At 59.7% G+C, this 21,520-nt stretch overlaps 2 protein-coding genes across 10 annotated transcripts in view; one reads left to right on the forward strand and one right to left on the reverse strand.

Annotated features, from left to right (window-relative positions):
* Positions 1-15,779, reverse strand: part of RNF123 (ring finger protein 123) — a 27,747-nt gene extending 11,968 nt beyond the window's left edge. Inside the window, exons 1-26 of one of the 7 annotated variants that reach the window (XM_019631616.1) lie at positions 15,681-15,779; positions 13,997-14,114; positions 13,632-13,716; positions 10,946-11,025; positions 10,730-10,824; positions 10,279-10,333; positions 10,085-10,170; positions 9,718-9,804; positions 9,438-9,505; positions 9,149-9,274; positions 8,639-8,753; positions 8,450-8,554; positions 7,888-8,013; positions 7,671-7,763; positions 7,526-7,599; positions 6,655-6,772; positions 6,386-6,485; positions 6,134-6,195; positions 5,873-5,944; positions 5,543-5,663; positions 4,764-4,865; positions 3,443-3,549; positions 3,000-3,198; positions 2,494-2,639; positions 2,152-2,235; positions 1,281-1,388 (exon numbers count right to left, since the gene is read on the reverse strand). In XM_019631616.1, coding sequence (XP_019487161.1) covers positions 1,281-1,388; positions 2,152-2,235; positions 2,494-2,639; positions 3,000-3,198; positions 3,443-3,549; positions 4,764-4,865; positions 5,543-5,663; positions 5,873-5,944; positions 6,134-6,195; positions 6,386-6,485; positions 6,655-6,772; positions 7,526-7,599; positions 7,671-7,763; positions 7,888-8,013; positions 8,450-8,554; positions 8,639-8,753; positions 9,149-9,274; positions 9,438-9,505; positions 9,718-9,804; positions 10,085-10,170; positions 10,279-10,333; positions 10,730-10,824; positions 10,946-11,025; positions 13,632-13,716; positions 13,997-14,078 — 2,496 coding nt within the window. In that variant the 5' untranslated portion in view covers positions 14,079-14,114; positions 15,681-15,779. Of the gene's footprint in view, positions 1-1,280; positions 1,389-2,151; positions 2,236-2,493; positions 2,640-2,999; positions 3,199-3,434; positions 3,550-4,763; positions 4,866-5,542; positions 5,664-5,872; positions 5,945-6,133; positions 6,196-6,385; positions 6,486-6,654; positions 6,773-7,525; positions 7,600-7,670; positions 7,764-7,887; positions 8,014-8,449; positions 8,555-8,638; positions 8,754-9,148; positions 9,275-9,437; positions 9,506-9,717; positions 9,805-10,084; positions 10,171-10,278; positions 10,334-10,729; positions 10,825-10,945; positions 11,043-13,631; positions 13,720-13,996; positions 14,277-15,381; positions 15,656-15,680 lie in introns of those variants that run through there. The other 6 variants (XM_019631623.1, XM_019631596.1, XM_019631609.1 and 3 more) reach the window with 6 other exon arrangements.
* A 21-nt stretch (positions 15,780-15,800) lies between these two features.
* Positions 15,801-21,242, forward strand: MST1 (macrophage stimulating 1). 3 transcript variants are annotated; one of them, XM_019631646.1, is made up of 18 exons: positions 15,802-16,711; positions 17,340-17,487; positions 17,567-17,679; positions 17,763-17,877; positions 17,957-18,093; positions 18,174-18,294; positions 18,425-18,543; positions 18,724-18,892; positions 19,059-19,189; positions 19,275-19,377; positions 19,504-19,640; positions 19,732-19,767; positions 19,853-19,973; positions 20,114-20,191; positions 20,338-20,484; positions 20,565-20,671; positions 20,758-20,897; positions 21,008-21,242. In XM_019631646.1, exons 1-18 carry the CDS (start codon positions 16,618-16,620, stop codon positions 21,167-21,169), a joined length of 2,178 nt encoding a protein of 725 aa, XP_019487191.1. In that variant the 5' UTR covers positions 15,802-16,617; the 3' UTR covers positions 21,170-21,242. The 3 variants fall into 3 exon arrangements, with proteins under 3 accessions (XP_019487196.1, XP_019487202.1, XP_019487191.1); XM_019631651.1 differs by lacking the exon at positions 20,114-20,191 and having other exon boundaries at positions 15,801-16,711; XM_019631657.1 differs by lacking the exon at positions 21,008-21,242 and having other exon boundaries at positions 15,801-16,711; positions 20,814-20,898.
* The last annotated feature ends 278 nt before the right edge of the window (positions 21,243-21,520 follow it).

Here is a 21,520-nt window from a genome sequence, read left to right on the forward strand (position 1 = left end):
TGAGATACCTGGAGTAGTCAAATTCATAGAGATAGAAAGTAGACTGGCAGTTGCTGGGGTTGGGGGAAGGGGCGAATAGAGAGTAAATGGGTGTAAGTTTCAGTTTGGGAAGATGAAAAAATTCTGGAGACCTGTTTCACAACATGTGAACATACTTAATACTACTGAACTGTGCATTAAAGTGATTAAGACATTAAGTTATATGTTGTATTTTACCACAACTTTAAAAAACGGTTAAGATGGCGAATTTTATGTTATGCATATTTTATCACAATTTAAAAGGAAGAAAAAAAGGTATAGATACGGGAAGGTGAGGTTCCTAAGAGGGTGGTGTGGGAAGGGGTGGCAAGATTTCGTAGGGAGGGGGACAGGCATGAAACCCCGGTGGTGGGGAACCAAGCACCCTGACAGTGATCATCGAGGCACGGTGGTCGGCCGCAAGAGAAAGGAGCAGGTAAAAGGTGGAGGTTTGAGCAAGGGAGGGGCCGCCAGGAGAAGGAGCAAGTAGAGATGGCAGGGTGGAGGCGGGGCCACCAAGGGCCCTGATCACCCAGTTACGGGGACGGGCCTGCCCAAGAAGGCAGACAGGTACCATGACATGGGTACCTGGGGAGTATCCCAGGGTACTCCTGAGTGGGAAAGAGGTGTCAGGACACGGAGGGAGAGGAAACAAGTCAAGAGGGCGTGGAGGTCAAAGCTTGGTCAGAGGGAGTGAACCGTCTGTCTGTCCAAAGGCTGATTGTCCTGGGAGGGCAGAGGCTGATCTTTCTGGTTCACTACTGAGTGTCCCTAGTGTCAGGATGGCACCTGGTACACTCCAAGCTCTGGGAACATGTTATGGAGTGAATGAGTGAATGGGGAACACGCCAGTGGCATCAAGGGTGGGAGGTGAGTCGGAGAGGAGCTGTAAAGAGCAAGGGTGCAGCTCAGGAGAGGCCTTGGAGCCCTGATGCACTGGCGGGGAAGGCGAGGGGAGTCAAGAAACAGAAGAGGGGCAACGAGAAGGGGGGGAAGGAAGAGACCAATTCGGTTACTCAAAGGGAGAGTTTATGAGCTGGAGGGGAACTGGGGGCTCTAACACTGGCAGCTACTCAAGTTCATGGGTCAGGAGAAGTTCAGGGGATGTGGCATGGGGTGGGAGGAGGGAGGATGAGGGGGCACGTGTGTGCCAGAGGCCTGGGCAGCAGGGAGCATCCAGGGGCTGGCACAGCCCTGCCCAATCTGTAACGCTCGGTGAAACGGGAGGGCAGCAGCCACTGACCAAGGCCACACTTGCTCACCTGGGAGTAGACGGTGGCATGGACCCAGGCAAGACGGCGACTCAAGTGGTCCAGCTTTTCTGAGAACACTTTCTGGCTCTTGGTCAACTCCGCAAGGATGTCCTTCCTCTGCCATCCAAGGAGAAAGGACAGTCAGGACATGGCCCCATATCCAGACCCACCCTGCCTTCCTCAGGCAGCCTCGTGGGGACCCCACTGGTGCCAGGGGCAGGCAAAAGACTGGGCAGACCTGGTTCTACAATAAACCCCTCTTCTGCCTCTGACCCGCTGGTGAGCCCGAGCAAGCCACAGAACAGGGCTATGGTCATCCCTTCAGAATGCAGAAGTTGAGATGCAGCTGGGGGTCTGTGAGCCCCTGGCCAGGACACCCCAGGGACTCCATGTTGAGCTGCAGCTCCAGTAGCTGCTCTGGCCCTGGGCAAGCTGGGGGCAGGCGGTCGGCCCGAGCAGCCCAGCCTGGGCATGCTTGCCCTGCTCCCCAGGACAGGAGAGCTACAGGAGAGAGGGCTCCCGGGGAGTGGGGGAGCCAGGCCCTGCTTCCTGCTGACTCTGCAAGGGCCGAGGAAGCACTCAGGGTCGAATCCATAATTGATGAGGACAGCGGGTATGCATCAGCGCTTAGCGGGCTGGAGTGGGGGGGAGGGCACCGTGGCACAGGCCTCAGCTGGTTGATGGGGCTCAGCCCCCTTTCTCATTGATGTGGTGTGGCCATGGTGGGGGTGGGGACAGGAAAAACTGCTGGGACAGCCCCCAGAGGCAGGGGCAGGCCAGGCCAGATATCCTCTATGGATTGCCCTGGGGACCCCAAGTGGGTAAGCCCCTCTGCCCTACCCCTCCCTCTCAAAGACCCACCTGCCTGTCCAGGCCTTACCCGCTTAGGGCACCGGCGGAGCTTGTCCTCCGTGTCCCTCAGAGCCATCGCATACTCATTGACATCATCAGACACACCCACCATCTAGAGCAATGGACACCACACGTCCACAGTGACCCTTGGGCACCTCACCCAGGTTTCTCTGGACCCAGCCTGGACGCTAGCCCTGCCAAGCTCCCAACCTCAGGCCCAGGACAGCCCCCTTCCCCCAAAGTCAGCCAGGGACCTAAACAGCACTGGCAGGAGACAGTCTTGCTGCAGCACATGCCCACGTGCAGTCATGCCAGGCACGCCTGCAGACCCCTGCTGGACCACACATGTACTGGACCAACGGGGCACGACCTTGCCCAGCTGCTGGTGAACGCTGAGGTTGTACATCATGATGGCGCCGTCCAGGACTTCCAGCAGGGAGTTCTCCGTGAGGGGCTGCTCGGGCTCCTCGGGGGGCCGTCCCAGCAGCAGGCCCTCATTCCAGTGGCTGCCCTCAACTAGCGGGTGGGAGAAGGGCAGTGTCAGGGGCAGGGCGGGGAAGGGGGGGGCGGCATTCCAGTTCTCTCCTAGGCCTGTGGGGCCAGGATTTGCGTCAGAGCAGGAGAAGGAAGCCCTCTCCCCGCCTGAGCCCAAGGAGGAACCTGCAGGGGGAGGGGCTGGGCAAGGGCCTCAGCTCCAGGGCTTATTTCCGTAGCATCGATTTCCTGCCCTCACAGTGTACTTCCCACGCCCTTGAGAGGCTGCCAGGCCACAGGACCAGGAGGGAATGGGGGTGTATCTTGGCTTTGCCCAGGGTCGGGGGTTGTACATGGTAGAAGAACCCTTCAGTGCCATGCCTGGCCCTGCCGGGCACCTACTGTCCTCCCGGGTCCTCTGCTCGGCGCTCAGCGTGCGGACCTTCACTTTCTCCGAGGTGCTCAGAGGCCGCCGTGGGGTCATCAGACTCACAGCCGCTGTGCTGAGGAAGCGGTTGGCTCGGCCCAGGGTTGGCGAGCTGAGCCAGCCGGGCCGGGGCAGGGGCAGCGCACCCCCAATGGCCAGGGCCTGCATGGGGCGCTGTGGTGGAGAGAGGAGGCCAGGCGCCACTCAGCTCCCTAGGACCTGGGCCCACTAAGGGCTCCCTTGATTCTGGGAAATGGGGAATGGGACGGGAAGGTTCCTGCCTCCACCTAGCAAGGGTGCCTATCTGGTGAGATGTTCCTTGCCTGCATGGAGGGGGGCATGGCCCTGTGTGACACCCCTGCCCTTAGGAGAGAGGGGCAGCCCGACACCGCGCCCTCTGCCTGCCCTACCGCGGCACCTGGGCCGCAGCTGGGTCCGGCTCCTCATCCTCGTCCAGGTCGTCCATGGTGGCCGCCTGGAGTTCCAGTGGATCGATCAGGATGTTGGCCTTGGAGGCAAGGTCATCTGGGAAGAACGGCAGGAGGGCACTCAGGCCAGTGGAGGGGTGAGAGGTAAAGGTGGAGCTGCCCAGGACTGCGAGAGAGCACCGCAGGCTGGGCAGGAGGCCTCACGGGGCCCCATTTACCACTGTGCCTAGGCCTCACCCCGCCACTAACTCCAACAGCACTCATTTGCATCCCAGGGCCCTTTGTTTTGTAGGGATTTGGTAGCAGGAGGCATCTCCATCATACCCTCCCTGTCAGGACCTCAGCTCTCCAAGGCCCCCGTACTTCTCTGACTGCTCTATAAACAAAAGGAGATCCAGGGTTGCCTAGGCCTCCGCTCACTTTGCACACTCCCCAGGCTGTTCCTACCTCTGCACTGACAGCTGAGCACACCATCTCTGCCTTCAGACCAGGCCTTCGTCCTGGCTGTGTCCCTGGCACCTCAAATACACCGAACTTGTCATCTTAGCCTCTTCCCAAAGCCCCTCTCCCTGGGGCTGCCCCATCCCCACAGCCTTTGGCAAGAAACCTGGGGTCATCCTTCACTCCTCCTCTTCACCATGCCCTCCCCCCACCTTCTCTGTTGCCTGGACAACTGACCACCCTGTTTCCTTCTTTGGCCCTCGCACTCCATTCTAAACACAGCAACAGCCAGAGGGAATGTCTTACAACAGACCGCAGACGTCACTCGCCTGCCCTGGAATGAGCCTACACATGCCTTGTAGCCTGCAAGGCCCTCCGACTCTGCCCTTGAGCGCCTTGGTTTCGCTTCCCATCGCTCCCTTGTACTTCCTCCAGCACACCAGCTGCTTTCTGTCCCAGGCCTTGCTGGGCCCTTTCTGGCAACCCTGTCCTTTCTTGCGCTATGCTCTCAGCCCTTTGCTCTAACTAGAGACATGTGTTCATCCTTAAAAGCAGTTCAGGCAGCAAGTGCACACACACCCCTCCCACACCCGCGGCCTCGTCAAGATCCCGTGGTCCCCACTCTGTCACCACACCTGCCATTTCATTACAGGGCTCCCAGACGTCCCCTGGGGTGGGTGCTTGAGGAAAGGGATGGCTGGACCCAAAACCAGAAGCAAAGTGGGCAATCAGCATCTCCTGGCCTGGGCAGGTTGATACTCGGGCGCCCTCTGGTGGGCACTGGTTAGCATAGCACTCATGGCAGAGCTGGCTCAGGGATGGCCCTTTATGGCGCCCTGACCTGTTCACTGCCCACTGGCTGGAACGCACCTTTGAGGGTCTTCCGAAGGTGTGAGAGGAGGCCTCCAAGGCGCTGCAGGTCAAAGTAGTCCACCTTGCCATTATAGAAGACCTGGGGTGGGATATAGGCCTCTGCGAGGAGTTGGGAGGCCGGGCTAGTAGTCAAAGCCCAGCAGGAAGACCCTCCCAGAGGCCACCCCTCTACCATGGCCTAGCACAGAGGGGGCCCCTGGCCTTGGCCACCTACCCATACAGGCATGCAGAGTGGCCTCTCGTACCCCCCCACCACCACCACACACACACACACACACACACCCTCCACCATTCCAGGTCAGTGCCAGCAACTGCACAACGTGAGATGAAGGAGGCGGGGCATTCTTCACTATGGGTCGTGCAGGGGAAATGAAAGATCCCTGGCCCACCCCTGTGGGGTAGCCCCCATCCAGGGCACGTAAGGCTCCCCCTGACTCTTGAGGACTCTGTCCCACACAAACACAGGGCCCCAGCACCTCAGAGCCCACCCAAGGCATCCCTACGAAGGACTACACAGATGGCTGGGTGGGCTGGGACCGACGAAAGGGGCCCGTGGGACAGTCGGCACAGACCGGGGCTCGGCAGTGTGAGATTGCAGGGCTCCTGCTGCCCCGGTGGAAAAGCTGCCCATAGGTGGGGTAGGACTCAACTGGGCAGGCAGCCTGGGACAGCGACCCCCACCCCACCCTCAGCTCAGCACCCCAGGCCAACTTGCAGGCCTGCCCTGTGCCTAGCTCTGCCCAGCCTCTAAGACTGGAGGTCCTGGCCCCACTCACCCTCACTGAAGGAGGCGTGGGGGTTCGAAGCCTTGTACTCATCCCAGTAGTAGCGCAGGGCAGAGATGAGCCGGTGCAAGAAGCAGACCATGTACTCGGGAGGGCAGAGCAAGGGCATATTCTGTGGGCACAGGGTGTAAGACATGCATCTGTGCCAGCCCAGAGCCCAGCCCACTCCTCACCCAAGGCTCTGCCCCAGGACCCTGGGCTGGGCAGCAGAGGAGTAGGGCTAGGCAGGGACACGGCAGGCTGGAAGATGCGAGACGCCCAGGGTGCAGACCCTGGAACACAGTCAGGGGCCCATGGCGCGCTGGCCAGGTGGACACCTACCCCCCGGCCGCTCGCATTCTCTTGCAGAAACTTTCGGAACTTGGTCAGGAAGATGTACCTAGAAGCTTCGCCCTTCAGGGGAAGGAAAAATGAAGCTGTGATGAGCTGAGGATGCTGGCCCCAGACTGGACTAGCTCAAGGCCCTGCCTGAGCCGGGATGTTGCCATGGGAACCAAAGCCAGCCTTGCCCTCTGGGTCTTGAGGCCCAGTATAGCCCCCCGCCCCACCACGGACCCACACAGGGGTCTGGGAGTCACTCACCCCATTATCGTCTTTATTGTTCAACAGAAGCTTCAGGATCTGGACCTGCAGTTCTTCCACCACTGGGGGGGCGAAGGGGGGAGATACCACACTGAGCCCTTTCCAGCAGGGCCTCGCCCTCAGGCTCCCAGGTTTGGATAGGGCTTCACCACCAGGGTCGCTGAGCCCAGCCAGGCACGGTCATCACCAAGCGCCCCCTACTACACATGCACACACATCCTCCTGCCAACCCCGCGCCCAGGCAGGCCGGACCTTCGATGCGCTTCTTCAGCCTCTGGCAGCCCCGCTCGTAAGCACGCCGCCGCAGCCGCTCCTCGGCCGTCTCATCCTTCGTCTCCTTACCATCTTTGCCCTAAGCAGGGACAGAGAGGGAAGGCAGCAGGGATTACCCAGGTCTGACCCAGCCCACTAGCCCCGGGCTCGGGCCCAGGCTGAGGAAGGGGCGTCACTGCTGTGTGCCCCGCTCAGACACCCCAGGCAGGCCCTCACTCTGACCCGGCCACCCCTCCAGGTCTGCCCACCTCCCTGCTGGAGCGGTGGGGCCACCAGGTGGTGGGGATGAGTTCCTGCAGGCCGGCCTCCTCCACACGCAGCGGGCACTTGATGTAAAAGAAGACAGCGGACCGCAGCACGTCGAAACTGGTGCTCGTCAAGGCAGAGCTCCATTCACGGAAGGGGCACCCAACACCCCCTTCAGCCCTCCCAGGAAGCCCTTCCGACACTCTCCTACCTCCGGATGGGCCCACCGCAGCACTCCCACCCCTCAGGTGCCACTGCTGCTCTGTGCCTGTCTCCCCCACCCACCGTGACCCGGAGGAGACCTGTGGCTGTCAAGCCCACCAAGCCTGATCCCCAGCATGTGCACAGTGAAGGCTTCTCACAGGGACGGATGACTGAGACAGGCTGGAGAGAGAGGATCAGGCGGCCTCTCCGTTTCCCAGCTTTGTTTCTGCGCCCCCGGGAGGCTGAAGACCCCGGAGAGAGAAGGTGGACAGGAAAAGGCTTCCCAGCCAGGGGCCCGAAGCTCCACTCTCCCTCCTACTCTTCGTGCATCCTCGACGTTTTGGAGAAGCAGGAAGAGCTGACTCCTAGATCTCGTAGAAACCCCCGCCATGGAATGCAGATAAAAGGGCCCTGGTGGCTCCCCACACCTTCATGTAACCTATCTGGAGGTTCCTGCTCGGGCTGGCCAGTGGCCTGGGTCTTTGCCCTACCCTCCCTGCTTCGTAGAGAAGGTGCTGGGAGGGCTCGTCCTGGAACAAGGAATCTGGGTGGCTCTGGTCCTCCTGAGTCTCTGTGGGGACCCCTGGCCAGACGCACACTGCCCACTCTGGCCTCTGCTGACCCCACAGGACACCACGTCTGGCCTGCCTGGCAGCCAGGGGAGGATACAGGACGTTGCTAAGCAGAAACTTGCGTGACTTGTCATGCCTCAGGATGGCGACGGTGAGCTGCAGGTAGTGGATCTGTGGGGAGGAGGTGCTCAGAGTGGGCGGGTGAGGCCCAGGGGACTCCGGACAGTGTCACGAGTGCCCACCTGTAGGCTCAGGTCTGGGACGATGGGCGAGAACCGGTACAGCCGCAGCAGGGACATCATCAACTGTTTGAGGCAATCGTGTACCTCGTAGTCCTGGGGAGAGATGCCAAGCTGCACACCTACTGGGCTGGGGGCAGGCTCCAGGACGGCCGTTTCCAAGACCCTCCATCAGTGGAGCCTGACAACCTGGCCTGAGGTCTGAGGTCAAGAGCCTTACCTCCATGAAGAGCCACAGTAGGTCCAGGATCTGGTGCACGATGGATTGCACCTGTGCGGGGGTGCCCGCCTCCACGACGCCCAGCAGGAAGCTCATAAGCACGGCCTCCACCAGGTACACCTTGCGCTGCACCAAGGGTGGGCACTGGTGAGGTGGTGGCCTTCCGTCCCGCTCAGGGCACCCCTGCCTTGGCACGTGGCCAAGGCCACAGGCATAGATGGATCTATGGGTTCCCTCAAGCAATCCCAAGACATAGATGAACTCTTCTGGGGTCTGACTGCGACACAAGGGTCACTGCCCCACAGCCCCTCTGGGGCTCTGAACAAGCAGTTCCCTTGGCCTGCGATGTCATTACCCCTCAATTGTCTTTCTAGGACATCCACTGAGACCCTCAGCTGGAAGCATCTCCTCCTTTGCTGGGTGACTTCCTTGAGGTCTGAGGGCTCTGGTCACAGGAGGCCCCTGCCAGGTGAAGGTGTGGACCTCACACACCCGCATCCCAGCCCGGAGCACAGGCGCATCTACCATGGCCTGCCCCTTCCCCTCCCTAATGTCCCCTCACCAGGAGTGGTGCGAAGCGATGGAAGATGTGGGCCAGTGTGAGCAGGACAGTGGGCTGGCCCTGCAACTGCCACTCGGAGCTCTCCTTCTCCACCAGCCGCCCTTCCTGTGTTGGGGGGAGGAGAGAAGACTGTGAGGAACAGAGGGTGGGAGAAGGTCCCCAGCTCCCCCGGCCCAGACCCTGGCTCACCACGGGGTCCAGCTCCACACTGAGCACTGCCCGGAAGCAGCCCAGCAACTTCTGTGCCCGCACCAGGTCAGCGCGCGGCGGGTCCTGCAAGGGCCGGTAGCCCGCCACTGGGTAGGTGCCACAGAGTTAAGCCAGCACTACTGGACCTGTGGCTCAAACACACCCGCCCCTCCCTACTGAGAGCCCTGAGGTGGGGCCTGGTAAAGGGCAGGGCTGAGCAGTCAGACGGCCTGCTTTGCATCACACTGTCCCACTTACTCTCTGTGGGGTGACACTTCTTTTGTCACTTTGTGCTCTTCATCTTTTTCAACAGAGACGATAATGGTACCCACCTAACAAGGGTGCTGCAAGAACTGCTGTCCTTGGCACCCACCAAAGCTGTAACCCTATTCACTCCTTGCAGCAGCCAGAGCCCACCACCAGCCCACAGAGCTCCTGGGACAAGGAGCCCCCATCTCAGCTTCCCCAAGACTTTCCAGCAGCCCCACAGCCTTCTTCCCAAAAGGATATCGCAGGGGACGGCTGCCAAAGTTGAAGGCCACGGACTCCTTGAAGGAGAGGCTGATGGCTGGGAAGTAGGCCATGCCTGGGCCCCTGGATAAGTCCTCAAAGGCGGTGCCCAGTGACACACCATTCCTGGAGCAGAAGGGAAAGCCTGTGAGACAGTGCTAAGCAAAACGTGGTCAAGACAGGCTAGTGAGTTGTCCACCCTCAGGCTACCCCGTTACAGGGACTGGGAAACAGGGCAGCCCAGGGAGGTCCCCGAGGCTAGGCCTATGGAGAGAGGCTGACGACTCACAGGGAGAAGGACAGAGTGCCATCATCCAGGTCGATCAGGCAGCTCACGATGTCCCCCGCTGCCCATGCCTGCCAGGGAAGGAGGCCTTACAGATGCGCAGAAGCCCAGCAGCCTGCGCACTCTGCCTCTTGAGCTGGGTCTCCACCACCACTCAGGGGAGACTGGCCACAAGTACAGAGGACCTGAGTCCCTGATCCCTCCCTCATGGCTGCCCAGTGGCTCCTGCCAAGCTGTGGGGAAGGACATGGGGCGGGTGGACTATGGGGGGCTCGGCCCTCACCTTGCCATAATTCGTTGTGGTCACGTTCCACTTGCGTACCCGGTTGCCATCGTAAGCATAGGAGTTGTGTGTGTCTCCAACTCCCTCCTAGGGAGGAAGGTCTGTGAGGTCCAGGGGAGGTGGGCAGGGGCAGGGCCAGAGCCCTCCAGCCACCAACCTTGGACCCACATGGCTCTAGAGAAGGGGGCTGATGCTCTGAGGAAAGGAGTGAGGGCTGTTCTTCGGGCTGGCTGGCCCTGGGCTGGGGTGGGACACAGTCCTCCTCCAGAGGGCAGCCGGGTGAGGGTCCTGAGCAGACCATACACAGCCTGGGGGGCGGCGGCAGGAGAAGGGCTCCCTGGGAGGGCCGCCTCCCTCCACCATGTACCTCCTGATTGAAGCGACAGTTGATGGTGCACCAGCCAATCTGCATGAGCCCCTGGGAGGAGATGAGCACCTCGTAGACCCATTTCCCTGGAAAAAGCCAAGTCAGGCCCAGCAGGTAAAGAGACCGCCTCACCCCTCAGGCCTGGCCTCTCAATTCCTCCCCACCTGCTGGGCCACAGAGGGGCATGGCCTCACCTTTGTACACGCAGGTCGTGGAGCGGATAGTGCCAAAGTTGCTGTGTCCAATCACCTGGGTGAAGGGCAGGGGTGGTGAGCCTCCTCCCAGGCACACAGAGTGCCTTCCCAAGGGAGAGCAGCTCCACCCCACTTTGCTCACCTTGGTGGCGCATGCCTGTCACAGGCTGGGAGGGACTAGGCCTGTGTGAGCAGGGGCTCTGGGCCAGAGGCATGATAGGAGGGGCTCATGGCTAGGTTAGGAAGAGCTTGGGACTAGAGTTCTACCAAGAGGGTTTCAGGGCTATGTCAGGAGGGTTTGGGGGCTGAGGACTCAATGGGCCACATCAGGAGAGGTTTGTGGCTAGAGACCCACCAAGAAAGGTAGGGATACCAGGGCCACATCAGGAAGACTTTAGGCCAGTGTCAGGAGGGGCTTGGACCTGGGGCACCATGTCTTGCCCTCACTCACCCCCAGGAGGTCATCATCCACCAGAAGAAGCCCCTCGAAGCCGCCTGTGTGGTCCAGGACCACAGTGGATGGGCCAAGCCGCCCTTCAACCTGTCCTGAAAAGAGGAGAGGTGGCTGTGGGGTCAGGCAGGGCACAGGGTCTGACAGAATGCACAGAGTACACTGATCTCATCAGGGCGGCCCCCATGGCCCCAGGGTCCAGAAGCTGCCACATACCCTGGCTCTCCTCATCCTCATTGTCCACCTGTAACAGCTGGTCCAGATGCTCTGGCAGGTTCTGGAAGTTCAGGGGTTTCCTGGGGAGAGCGAGAGGCTGCGAGGGGCCCAAAAGTCCTTGAAACCAGCCAGATGACACTAAACCCCTCTCCTAGTCCCTTTCCCCTGAGCTTTGGCTGCCTAGGCCCCAGAAAAATGGTTGTGCCTAGTCCTAAATTCTGGCATGCTGGGGTCCAAAGGCTAGATTACGTATTAAACTAAAAATGATGACTAGTCCAATTTGGTGCACCTCAGGACTGGTTAAAAAAAAATAAAAAAGAGCCCTCTCTAAGCCTTAATTCTCTCAGCTGTAGAAAGGAACAGCCGTAAATCAGAGAGTCTGTGAAGACACCGGGGAGTATGCGTGCTCCCTGCTTAGCCCCCAACTCGAAGGCTGCTGTGTTGGTTATGCCTGGGAAAGGGAGGCTGGGAGACATGCCGATCCCCAAGGCGGTCAGCACCAAGGACAGCTAGTCCAGCCAGACCCCAGACCTGTGGTTCCTTTGTGGGGAGACTTCCATTCTCCCCACCACCTAGCCAGGGAAATCTCTGTGTTAAATCAGACATGTCCGGGCATGTCTGGCTCTGTCCTGTACCCACCTGTCCAGGCCAGCAGAGGACATGGACCACTTATCTGCCGCCTGCCCCAGCCAAAGGGGCAAATCTGCCTGAGTGGCCCCTTCATCCTCCCCGCACACACGCCCAGAGGAGCAAGGGCTCTGTCTAATGTGGCCAGCCTGCCCTGAGCTCAGCACTAAGAATAGCAGGGAATGGGGTGGTGGAAATGAGCAGGGCTCAGGCAGAGCAGCGGCCCGATGCCCATCTGGAACCAGCCACCTGCTGAGAGCAGGCTGCCAGCACCTGCTCTTCTACCTCTAATCCCAGCTCCTACCCCATTCATCTGCCTGGGCAGTAGGATCTGGAAGCGGAAGTGGATGTGCCGAAGCACTGATTCTCTGGCAAGGTAGCTTCAGCCCAGGCTCAGGGACCACACGCTCTCCTGCTGAGCTCCTACTGACCCCGAGCTACAGCAGGTGGAGACGCACAAAGCCTCTTCCCCACTCCTGCTGAGCCAGCCCCAGACCAAGGCCAGGTAGTAGCCATACAGTGAGTGCTCAGCCATTGATGTTGCAGGCTGAGCAGCCTCATCTGAGTACCCCACTGGTCCAAGGAGAAAGGAGGCTTCCTCAACAGTTCTTCCATGCCTGCACTTGGGAGGGCTGCTGGAGTCTGAGCAGCTGTGAGAGGATGGCCTGAGACTCACTCTCCAAGGGCCTGTGGCCCTGCCCATCTAGCCAAACCCGGCACGGGCCTGCCCTTTCTTGGCTGCCCAGGCCCCAGCCCAGTGTTCTCCATCCACACAACCACTGACTGATGGGCCTGCCACCTGCTCTCCGTCCTGGCAGCCACAGCACCAGTGGCAGCAAGACCATTTCTGGTATCACATGAAGTAGGGATCAGATGGCCCTGGGAGCAGGCCAGGGCTGGGTTTGGGGTAGAGGTGGCCAGCAGCCCTCCAGAAGCAGGAACCCCCTGGCCACCACAGGTGCTTAAATGGAATAGGTAACAAAATGCTGCCCTTTGTGCCCGCCCAGAGAGCAAAGACTGTGACAGACAGAACAGCCCAGGCTGGCAAGGGGGCTGTGTGATAGGGACACCGAGGCCTCAATGCAGGGAGGGAGGATTTGCATGACCCTTTCAACAAGTAATTTGGCAATAAACTTAAAAGTGACTGCAGTTCTAATACTCTAACCACCTGATTCTAACAACCCTGGGCATCCTCACAGCATTGTTCACAAAAGCAAAAGCCCCTCCAAACCAGGGTGTGGCTAAGGGCTCGCTGACCCCTGGCCCTATAGGTGCCCACCAGGATCAAACTCAGAGGCTCCCGTTTGATGACAAAAACAGGATTTAAATGTCTATATACTTTTGGAGGTGAGGGATATATCCATTATCTTGATGGTAGTGATGGTTTCAAGTTATCCACATGAAAACTCACTGTATTGCACACTTTAAATACATGCTGTTTATTATATGGCAATTATTCCTCAATAAAACTTCTTTTAAAAAAAGGACTGACGGTGACAAAAAAAATTTTTTAATTAAAAAAAAATTTCTATACAGTATAGTCCAAACTACATACATTGTGAGATAAAGAAAACAGAAAAAAAAAATCATGCTCAAATAGTCATGTTAAAATAAAGAGATAACAGGTGCTTTTTCTTCTAAGTTTCTGCTAAAGCGCACTTGTAACTTTGATATGGACTAAACTTAAATGCATTAAACTTGCAAGGAAAAGGGGCTGCTGGGGTCTGCACTTCATAGATTCAGGCAGAGGCTACAGAGGGCCAGTGTGGAAGGGGTGCGGGCAGGTGCACAAGGCACCAGACGCTGATTGTGGGGTAGGTGCGAGGTGCTATGCTGAGTGCTGAATGGGCACCACCCACCTAGTTCCCACAGCTCCCTCAGAAGGAAGGTACTAGCACTGCCAGGGGAAAGGAAGAAGCGGAGTCCACAAGGTAGACTCTGGCTGGAGGCCTCATCGCCAGGAGCGGCAGGAACCCAAGCCCGCCCCCTTCCCCACAACGCAGCCTCCAGCCTCTGGTCTGGTCCTGCAGAGTGAGGAGGGCTATCCACCCGGCCATACCTGCTGGTGGCTGCGGTGGGTGCGCGGTCAGGAGAGGAAAAGATGCGGTGCAGGTAGTCATTCAGTAGCTTTTCGTGTACGATGCCTGGGCCACAGGTCAGAAGGGAGAGAAGGGTCATATGGTCAGTCCAGCTCTCAGCCTCTGCTGGCCCCAAAGGCTCCTGGTCTTAGGCCAGCCACAGGGGTCAGGAGCACAGCCATGTTGGGTGCACTGCTTCATGGCAGCTGGTGGAGAAGAGCTAGCTGACAGGTACAGGGGTGCAGCAAGACCTGAGGCTCACTGAACCTGGGACTTTGCCACCTTTGTCTCTTCCTTCTCCTTTCCTCAACACAAGGAGCCTCCTCCCAGCCCTGCCAGCCCTTACCTGTGACCCTGGATTTCTCAGCATCTGAAGTCAGCCTATAGCTCTTGCGGGAGAAAGACATGCCAGCCCCCTTGGATGCCATCCTTCATCTCTTGTGAGCAGCCAGTGGTCCTGAGGGCTGAGCCAGAGGCAGAGGCTGTCTATGTGAAGCCAGCCAAGGGCTCCCACACTGACCTCAGTCCTAGGGTGGCAGGAAGGCTTGGGAGCAGACGAGGCCAGGTGCATGCACACTCACACCCGTACCAGCCCAGGGCAGAGGAAAGCAGGGGCTCCCAGCTTCCTACACAGGGAGAGAGGGTAAGTAGGGCCTCATGTGACAGGCCCACAGTGACAGGGCCCCACGATGTCCCAGTGCTCAGTACAGGACCCGACAGAGTGGGTGCCAGGTATATGTTTGTTGAACCCAGCTAAATGCCTCGACCCTGGGAAAATCAGACCAAAGTATCCAAAGCGTGGTGACCTAGCTGCAGAGCCCCTGTATCCTTCTCAGTCGTCAGCCACACTGGGTCCAGCACACATCCAGACGAGAGAACCCTACACCACACTGCCCCAAATACTGTAGTCCATCATCCGAGGGTGAGGAGCCGTCTCCATCTCCAGCTACAAATCCTGCTGACACCTGAGGCCAGGGCCTCCTTCTTCAGCTCCAGGACCCTCCCTTCTCTTGTCCAAAGGCCTGCTAGTTTTCTTGCTCCAATTCACACACACTGCCTCCCACCCCATCAGAGCACCACCCTTGCCCAGTCCTCATCGCAGACCCTGTTGGTTTTCCCATTAGCAATGGGAAAATGTCCATCCTTCAGCGGGGTATTGCTACAGCTGCTTCAGAAGCTTCCCCAAGTCGCTGGTGCCAGCCTTGTCTAAAGCTGTGTCCAACACAGTAGCTGTTAGCTACATACATGTGGCTCTCCAAATTTAAATGAAAGTTTTAAAAACTTTAAAATGTCTGGTATATTAGGCACATTTCAAAGATTCAATGGCCACATGTGGATAACGGCTACAGCACCATACACCAAAAATATAGAACACTTCCATCATGACAGAAAGTTCTATTCGACATCGCTGGTCTAGAACCTGGCCTTCTAGCACCATTTTAGACATTGCTCTCTTTTCTGCAGCTCAGTTTCTTATCACACCGCAAACAGGTCCTCTGCTCCCATCACACACCCTTGCCCATTCCCAGTCCGAACCACGCCTGTCCCTGGGGAAGGCGACTCTCCCGCCCTGCCGCCCCCCGCGGACCCGCCGCGGGCGTCCATGACCTCTGCCCCTCTCACACCAGAGCAGGTACAGGTCAGATTACAGGTGGTCACTCATTTGATCAGTAAACCTTCCAGACATCCACTCTGGATGTCAGGTACTGAGGACCCAGGTGAGACGCAGACCTTGACTTTGCTCGGGGGGTCCCTCCCACGTCGATTCTGCCTTGGCCCGCCGATCCGGGCTCGGAACAGAACCGACCCCATCTCGAAGCCCAAGGACGCGGAGGGCAGCGCACGTCTCCCCCAAGTCGCCCCCACCCGGCCACAAGCTCCGGAGGATCCTCCAGGCCAGCTCCAGTCCGGAGCCCCGCACCACAGGTTGCGACCCCCGCGCGGCAGGCACTCTCGCACTGGATCGGCCGGGGCCGCGAGGGGAGGCGCGGGGACCCGCCCCGCTGGGAGCCGGGCCGCCCCTCACTCACCCCCAGCCTCGGCCGCGGCGTCCCGGCTCACAACATCCGCCCAGCCTCTCGGCTACGGCGCCCGTCCGGGGTCAAACTGAGCGCCCACTGCGCACGCGCACCGGCCCGCGCTCGGGCTCCGCCAGGGGGCCGTCTCCGCCACCTCCGCCACCTCCCGCCGGGGTGTTCCTGGACTATGCCTCGCCGGAATGCCCAACTGCCCGACCCCCGGCCTACGCAGGAGATCCTAGCCCAGCCATATCGGAACGCAATGTCTTGACTGGGAGTGGCTCCAGCCCGTGTGTCCCAACTCCTCCTCATACTGGGAGGCCCGACCCAGATGTCCCCTAAGAACGTCTGATAGGCCTCTCCTGCCAGGGTCCCTGCTACCTGTTACCCCCACCTCCATTCAGGCCAGACAGGTGACCTCGCTCACCTTCCTTGGGATGGCACCTCTGGCGGGGAGAGGGCGTCCTCCCTGGGCTCTGCTGTCAGGGGCGTGGGCCGGTATGCCTACAGCTGGGGCCTGATAAGTCAGCGGAAAGGGGGCAGGCTGCCTTGGGGTTGGGGCAGGGAACGTTCCCCACTTTCCAGGGGGAAACTGAGGCTCAGAAAGGTTTAATATCACCGCCTAGGGGCTGGAACTCAGGCCTCTGGCAACAACCATATCCATACTGCCCTTCCCTCCAGAGCAGCCTAGGCTGCAGGGGGGCTCCACTCCCACCCCAAGGCACTTTAAGAGTCCCCACTGAAACTTTCCAACAACTTCCTCCTACATAGGGTGGCTTCTCACGGGCTAGCTGTGCCACAGTGAGGGTCCGCTGCCCCTCACCCAGGGGACCTGAGCCCTGGCCCCACCCCCATTCCTGGGTCTCAGGTCAGGCCCCAGCAGGCCTGGAGTGGGGGTGTGGAACCAGGGCCACCCAATCCCGTAGGGACAGGTTTCACAATTTCCCGGATGGGGCTGTGGTGGATCACAGTGCAGTCTCCAGCCAGGAGGATGGGGTGGCTCCTACTCCTGCTCCTTTTGATGCAGTGCTCAGGGACCCCCGGTGAGTGTGCCCCTAACCCCGCTGAGCCCCATCTGCTTCCAGGAAGGAGTCAGCCCCAGGCCCGTCCTGCTGTTCAAGCCCGGAGCTCACTGCCCTACTGGGCATGGAGCATTGAGATCTTGGCTTCTTGCACAGAGCTGGGTGGCCCCAGGAATACAGACATCTGCTGTAGCATTGAGGCAGTGTTGGGGCCGCACAGATGCATGCACACATGCAAGCAGTTACCTCTCATGAGGCGGATCTAACCCTCTAACCTAGCAAATGCCCTGCTAGTGAGAGACCAGATTTGGAGTCAGAATGCCTGGGTTGAGCCTCTGCCTGGATAGTAGGACAGCTCTGAGCCTTGGCATTCTCAGCTGAGAGATGAGATGAAACAAGTTCCAGAGGGCGAACACCATCTCCCACTGCTCTTTTAGAGAATGTTTTAGACCTGAGCCTGGTGCCTTGCCCAAAAAACAGGGGCACGGGTAATATTTACCATGTCTGGGCCAGCTTCTCCCACCCTTACAGGGGTCTGATCCTTGAATGTATCCACTGAGACCATCCCAGAGCCTTGTAGCTTTGATCCCTCGAATGAAGTGTGGATGTGTTGATATACATGAACTGACAACTCATGCCCACCACACAGGGCAGCGCTCACCTTTGAATGACTTCCAGACACTCCGGGGTACAGAGCTGCAACACCTGCTACACGCAGAGGGGCCCAGGCCTTGGCAAGAGGATGTGGCAGATGCTGAGGAGTGTGCAAGGCGCTGCGGGCCTCTACTGGACTGCAGGTGAGTGGCACAAGGACCTAGATACTGCTGGAGGCAGGGGGACCTGGGCACTGGGTGACCGTGTGCCTCCTCCTTCCAGGGCCTTCCACTACAACGTGAGCAGCCATGGTTGCCAGCTGCTGCCATGGACTCAGGATTCACCCCACACACAGCTGCAGCGTTCAGGGCGCTGTGATCTTTTCCAAAAGAAAGGTGTGGGGCTTCAGAGAAGGGTGAGCTGAGGATAGGGGTGCTGGGGCCCCGGGCCTTATTGACCATGGGTCTATTGCTTCCAGACTATGTGCAGACCTGCATCATGGATAATGGGGTCAAGTATCGGGGCACTGTGGCCATCACCACAGGTGGCCTACCTTGCCAGCACTGGAGCCACAGGTTCCCCAATGACCACAGGTGAAACAGACACCTCCCCTGCCCCTCCTGGCTGATGCCTGCCCCCAACACGCACTATATTACAGCTCTCTGCACCCAGGTACATGCCTACACTCCGGAACGGCTTAGAGGAGAACTTCTGCCGCAACCCGGATGGAGACCCCAGAGGGCCATGGTGCTACACGACAGACCCTGCTGTGCGCTTCCAGAGCTGTGGCATCAAGTCCTGCCGGGAGGGTAATTGGCTCCTGGTCAAGCCTGGGGCTGGCGGAGCATGCTCATGTCAGTCCACGAACCCACTGGCTCTGTGTTTCCAGCCGCTTGCATTTGGTGCAATGGCGAGGATTACCGCGGCGCTGTGGACCACACCGAGTCAGGACGCGAGTGTCAGCGCTGGGACCTGCAGCGCCCGCACCCGCACCCCTTTGAGCCCGGCAAGTACGCAGGGCGGGCTCGGCGCCACCGCGGCCAGGCTAGGGTGGGGGGCCGACCCGATATCAGGCAGTATATCGGATACAGACACGGCCTGAGTCCCAGGGTGCTGTTCACGTCCCGCTACCGCCCCCAGATTCCTTGACAAAGACCTGGACGACAACTACTGCCGGAATCCGGACGGCTCAGAGCGGCCCTGGTGCTATACCACGGACCCGCAGGTGGAGCGAGAATTCTGCGACCTCCCCCGCTGCGGTAGGACGCGAGGACCCGGCCTGGGAGGCACCTGGGAAACGTGGGGGGCGTGGCATAGTTGGGGAAAGGGGGCGGGCTGGGCGTGACCCGGGTGGGGACCCGCGGGAGTGGGGCTCAGCCTCAGCCCCAGCCCGGGTCTCAGCTTCGGATCGGGCTCCGACCCGCCACGGTCCATCCAAGGGTCCGAGACACAACCGCGCCACGAAGCCACGACGCTCAATTGCTTCCGCGGGAAGGGCGAGGGCTACCGGGGCACGGCCAACACTACCGCGGCGGGCGTGCCCTGCCAGCGTTGGGACGCACAGAGCCCTCATCAACATCGCTTTGCGCCCGAGAAATACGCGTGCAAGTGAGGTGGCGGGCTGTCGTTGGGGGCTTTCTCCTGCGGATGGGACCTGAGGAGGGTGGTCCCGGGCGGGGCTTGAAGGAAGGTAGGGTCTGGGGCGGAGCCGGAGGCTGGGCTCCAGCTGGAGGCAGGCTGGGACCCACCTGCGCTGAGCGGAGCGCCTGCCCAGGGACCTTCGGGAGAACTTCTGCCGGAACCCCGACGGCTCGGAGGCGCCCTGGTGCTTCACATCGCGGCCCGGAATGCGGGTGGCCTTCTGCTACCAGATCCGGCGCTGCACCGACGATATGCGGCCGGAGGGTAAGGCCCGAGTTGGGGCTGAAGGCATTTAGCCGCAGGTTGAGGCAAGAACCGGCTGACGGCCGTCCCTGTCTGCCCACCGCAGACTGCTACCACGGCGCAGGGGAGCGGTACCGCGGCTCGATCAGCAGGACTCGCAAGGGCATCCTGTGCCAGCGCTGGTCCGCAGAGACTCCACACAAACCGCAGTGAGTCGGCCGGCGCGCCCAGCCCTCTCGTCCTAACCCAAACGCGGCATGCCGTGGCCTCTCTAACTGGAACCCAACGCGGGCTTGGGATTACCCTACTATGATTTTGCTCCCCTTCCCGCCTAGGTTCACGCCCAGCTCCGCTCCACACGCACACCTGGAGGAGAACTTCTGCCGGAACCCAGACGGGGATAGTCACGGTCCCTGGTGCTACACTACAGACCCCGGGACTCCGTTCGACTACTGTGCACTGCAGCCCTGCGGTGAGCGCCGGTGACACTCCCCCGAGGTTCCACCCCCAGCTTCTACCGCGAAAGCTGGCCCTCTTAACTTGGACAAACTTGGCTCTTTCAGATGATGACCAACCACCGTCCATTCTGGAGCCCCCAGGTAGGGACGTGGGCCAGGCGGTTGGGGGCCTTTTCCCCCTATCTCTGTACAGGTGGGGTTTCATCCGGCCCGTCCTATCCCCCAGACCAGGTGCTGTTTGAGAAGTGTGGTAAGAGGGTGCCTCCCCTGGACCAGCATCGCTCCAAGCTGCGTGTGGTGGGGGGCCAGCCTGGAATCTCACCCTGGACAGTCAGCTTGCGCAATCGGTGAGGCACAACTGCCCATCTCCCCAAGAGAGGAGCTGAGGCTGTATCTTCTGTGCTTATGCCCGCCCCTGGCCTCCGCTGGCAGGCCCAGCCTGTGTGCCAGGGCTAACTGTTCCCTCTCCTACTCGCTCCTCTTCCAGGCAGGGCCAGCATTTCTGTGGGGGGTCCCTAGTGAAGGAACAGTGGGTACTGACTGCCCGGCAGTGCTTCTCCTCCTGGTGAGCCTCCCTTGTGTTTGGGGACCCACCTAGTCCCACCCCCCACCTCATCTTCCCCTTAGCCACCTTTCCCAGGTGAGCCAACAGGTAAGCCTTGGGGCTGTGGACTATGAGTCACGACTGATTTAGCAGAGCTTCTCTCCCAGCCATGTGCCTCTCACAGGCTATGAGGTGTGGTTGGGCACCATGTTCCAGAACCCGCAGCCTGGGGACCCAGGCCTGCAGCGAGTCCCAGTGGCCAAGTTGGTGTGTGGGCCTTCAGGCTCCCAGCTTGTTCTGCTCAAGCTGGAGAGGTGTGTGACAAGTCAAGAGGGTGTGAGGTGGGGCTGGGCCTTGTGGCCTCGGGCCCTGAGTGCCCTTATTCCTGCCAAAGACCTGCGACCCTGAACCAGCATGTGGCCCTGATCTGCTTGCCCCCTGAGCGGTATGTGGTACCTCCAGAGACCAAGTGTGAGATTGCAGGCTGGGGTGAGACCAAAGGTAAGAGCACAGTGCAGGGGCATGGAGGCCCAGCCTGGGATCCTATCCAAAGGCCCTCCTCTTCTTCCGATTTTCCTTCACTATAGATACAGGGAACAATGCGGTGCTAAATGTGGCTTCGCTGACTGTCATCTCCAATCAGGAATGTAATATCAAACACCGAGGACGCGTACGCGAGAGTGAGATGTGCACTAAGGCACTGCTGGTCCCTGTGGGTGCCTGTGAGGTCAGTGGCAGCCAGCCTGGGGAGGGTATGGGAAGCTGAAAATGTACTACTTCATCCCCAAAGGGGCTATGCCATGGCCCAGGCTCCTCACCAGTTCTCCCACCTACCAGGGTGACTACGGGGGCCCACTTGCCTGCTTTACCCATGACTGTTGGGTTCTGGAGGGAATTATAATCCCCAACCGAGTGTGTGCACGGCCCCGCTGGCCAGCCATTTTCATGCGTGTCTCTGTGTTTGTGGACTGGATTCACAAGGTCATACGGCTGGGCTAGGCCCGGCCTCAATCCCATGTACCTTGGGAAGGACGGAGCTTCCTGTCAGACATAAAGCCACTTTTCCTCTTTACGCCTGTGCAGGGTGCTTCTTAGCCTTTGTGTCTAGGGAATGAACTGGCAACTCCTTGCTCGGCCTGGATGGCTCGAGCCCTGTGTACCCTGGGCTGGGCGATCTGACCCTTAGGACAACCTTAGTCTATGGAAGTGCAGGGCCTCACTAGTCCCCTACGTGAACTGCTGGGAGAGGGGTGGCGTAGGGCAGCATCTAACAGAAGGGGCTGCAGCACAGGGAACAGCACAGGGAACAGCACAGGGTGGAGTCCCAGTTGGCCAGGAAGGCAGCGGCTG

The sequence above is a fragment of the Hipposideros armiger genome, unplaced genomic scaffold, assembly GCF_001890085.2.
Source record: "Hipposideros armiger isolate ML-2016 unplaced genomic scaffold, ASM189008v1 scaffold_18, whole genome shotgun sequence".
Lineage (NCBI taxonomy): Eukaryota > Metazoa > Chordata > Mammalia > Chiroptera > Hipposideridae > Hipposideros > Hipposideros armiger.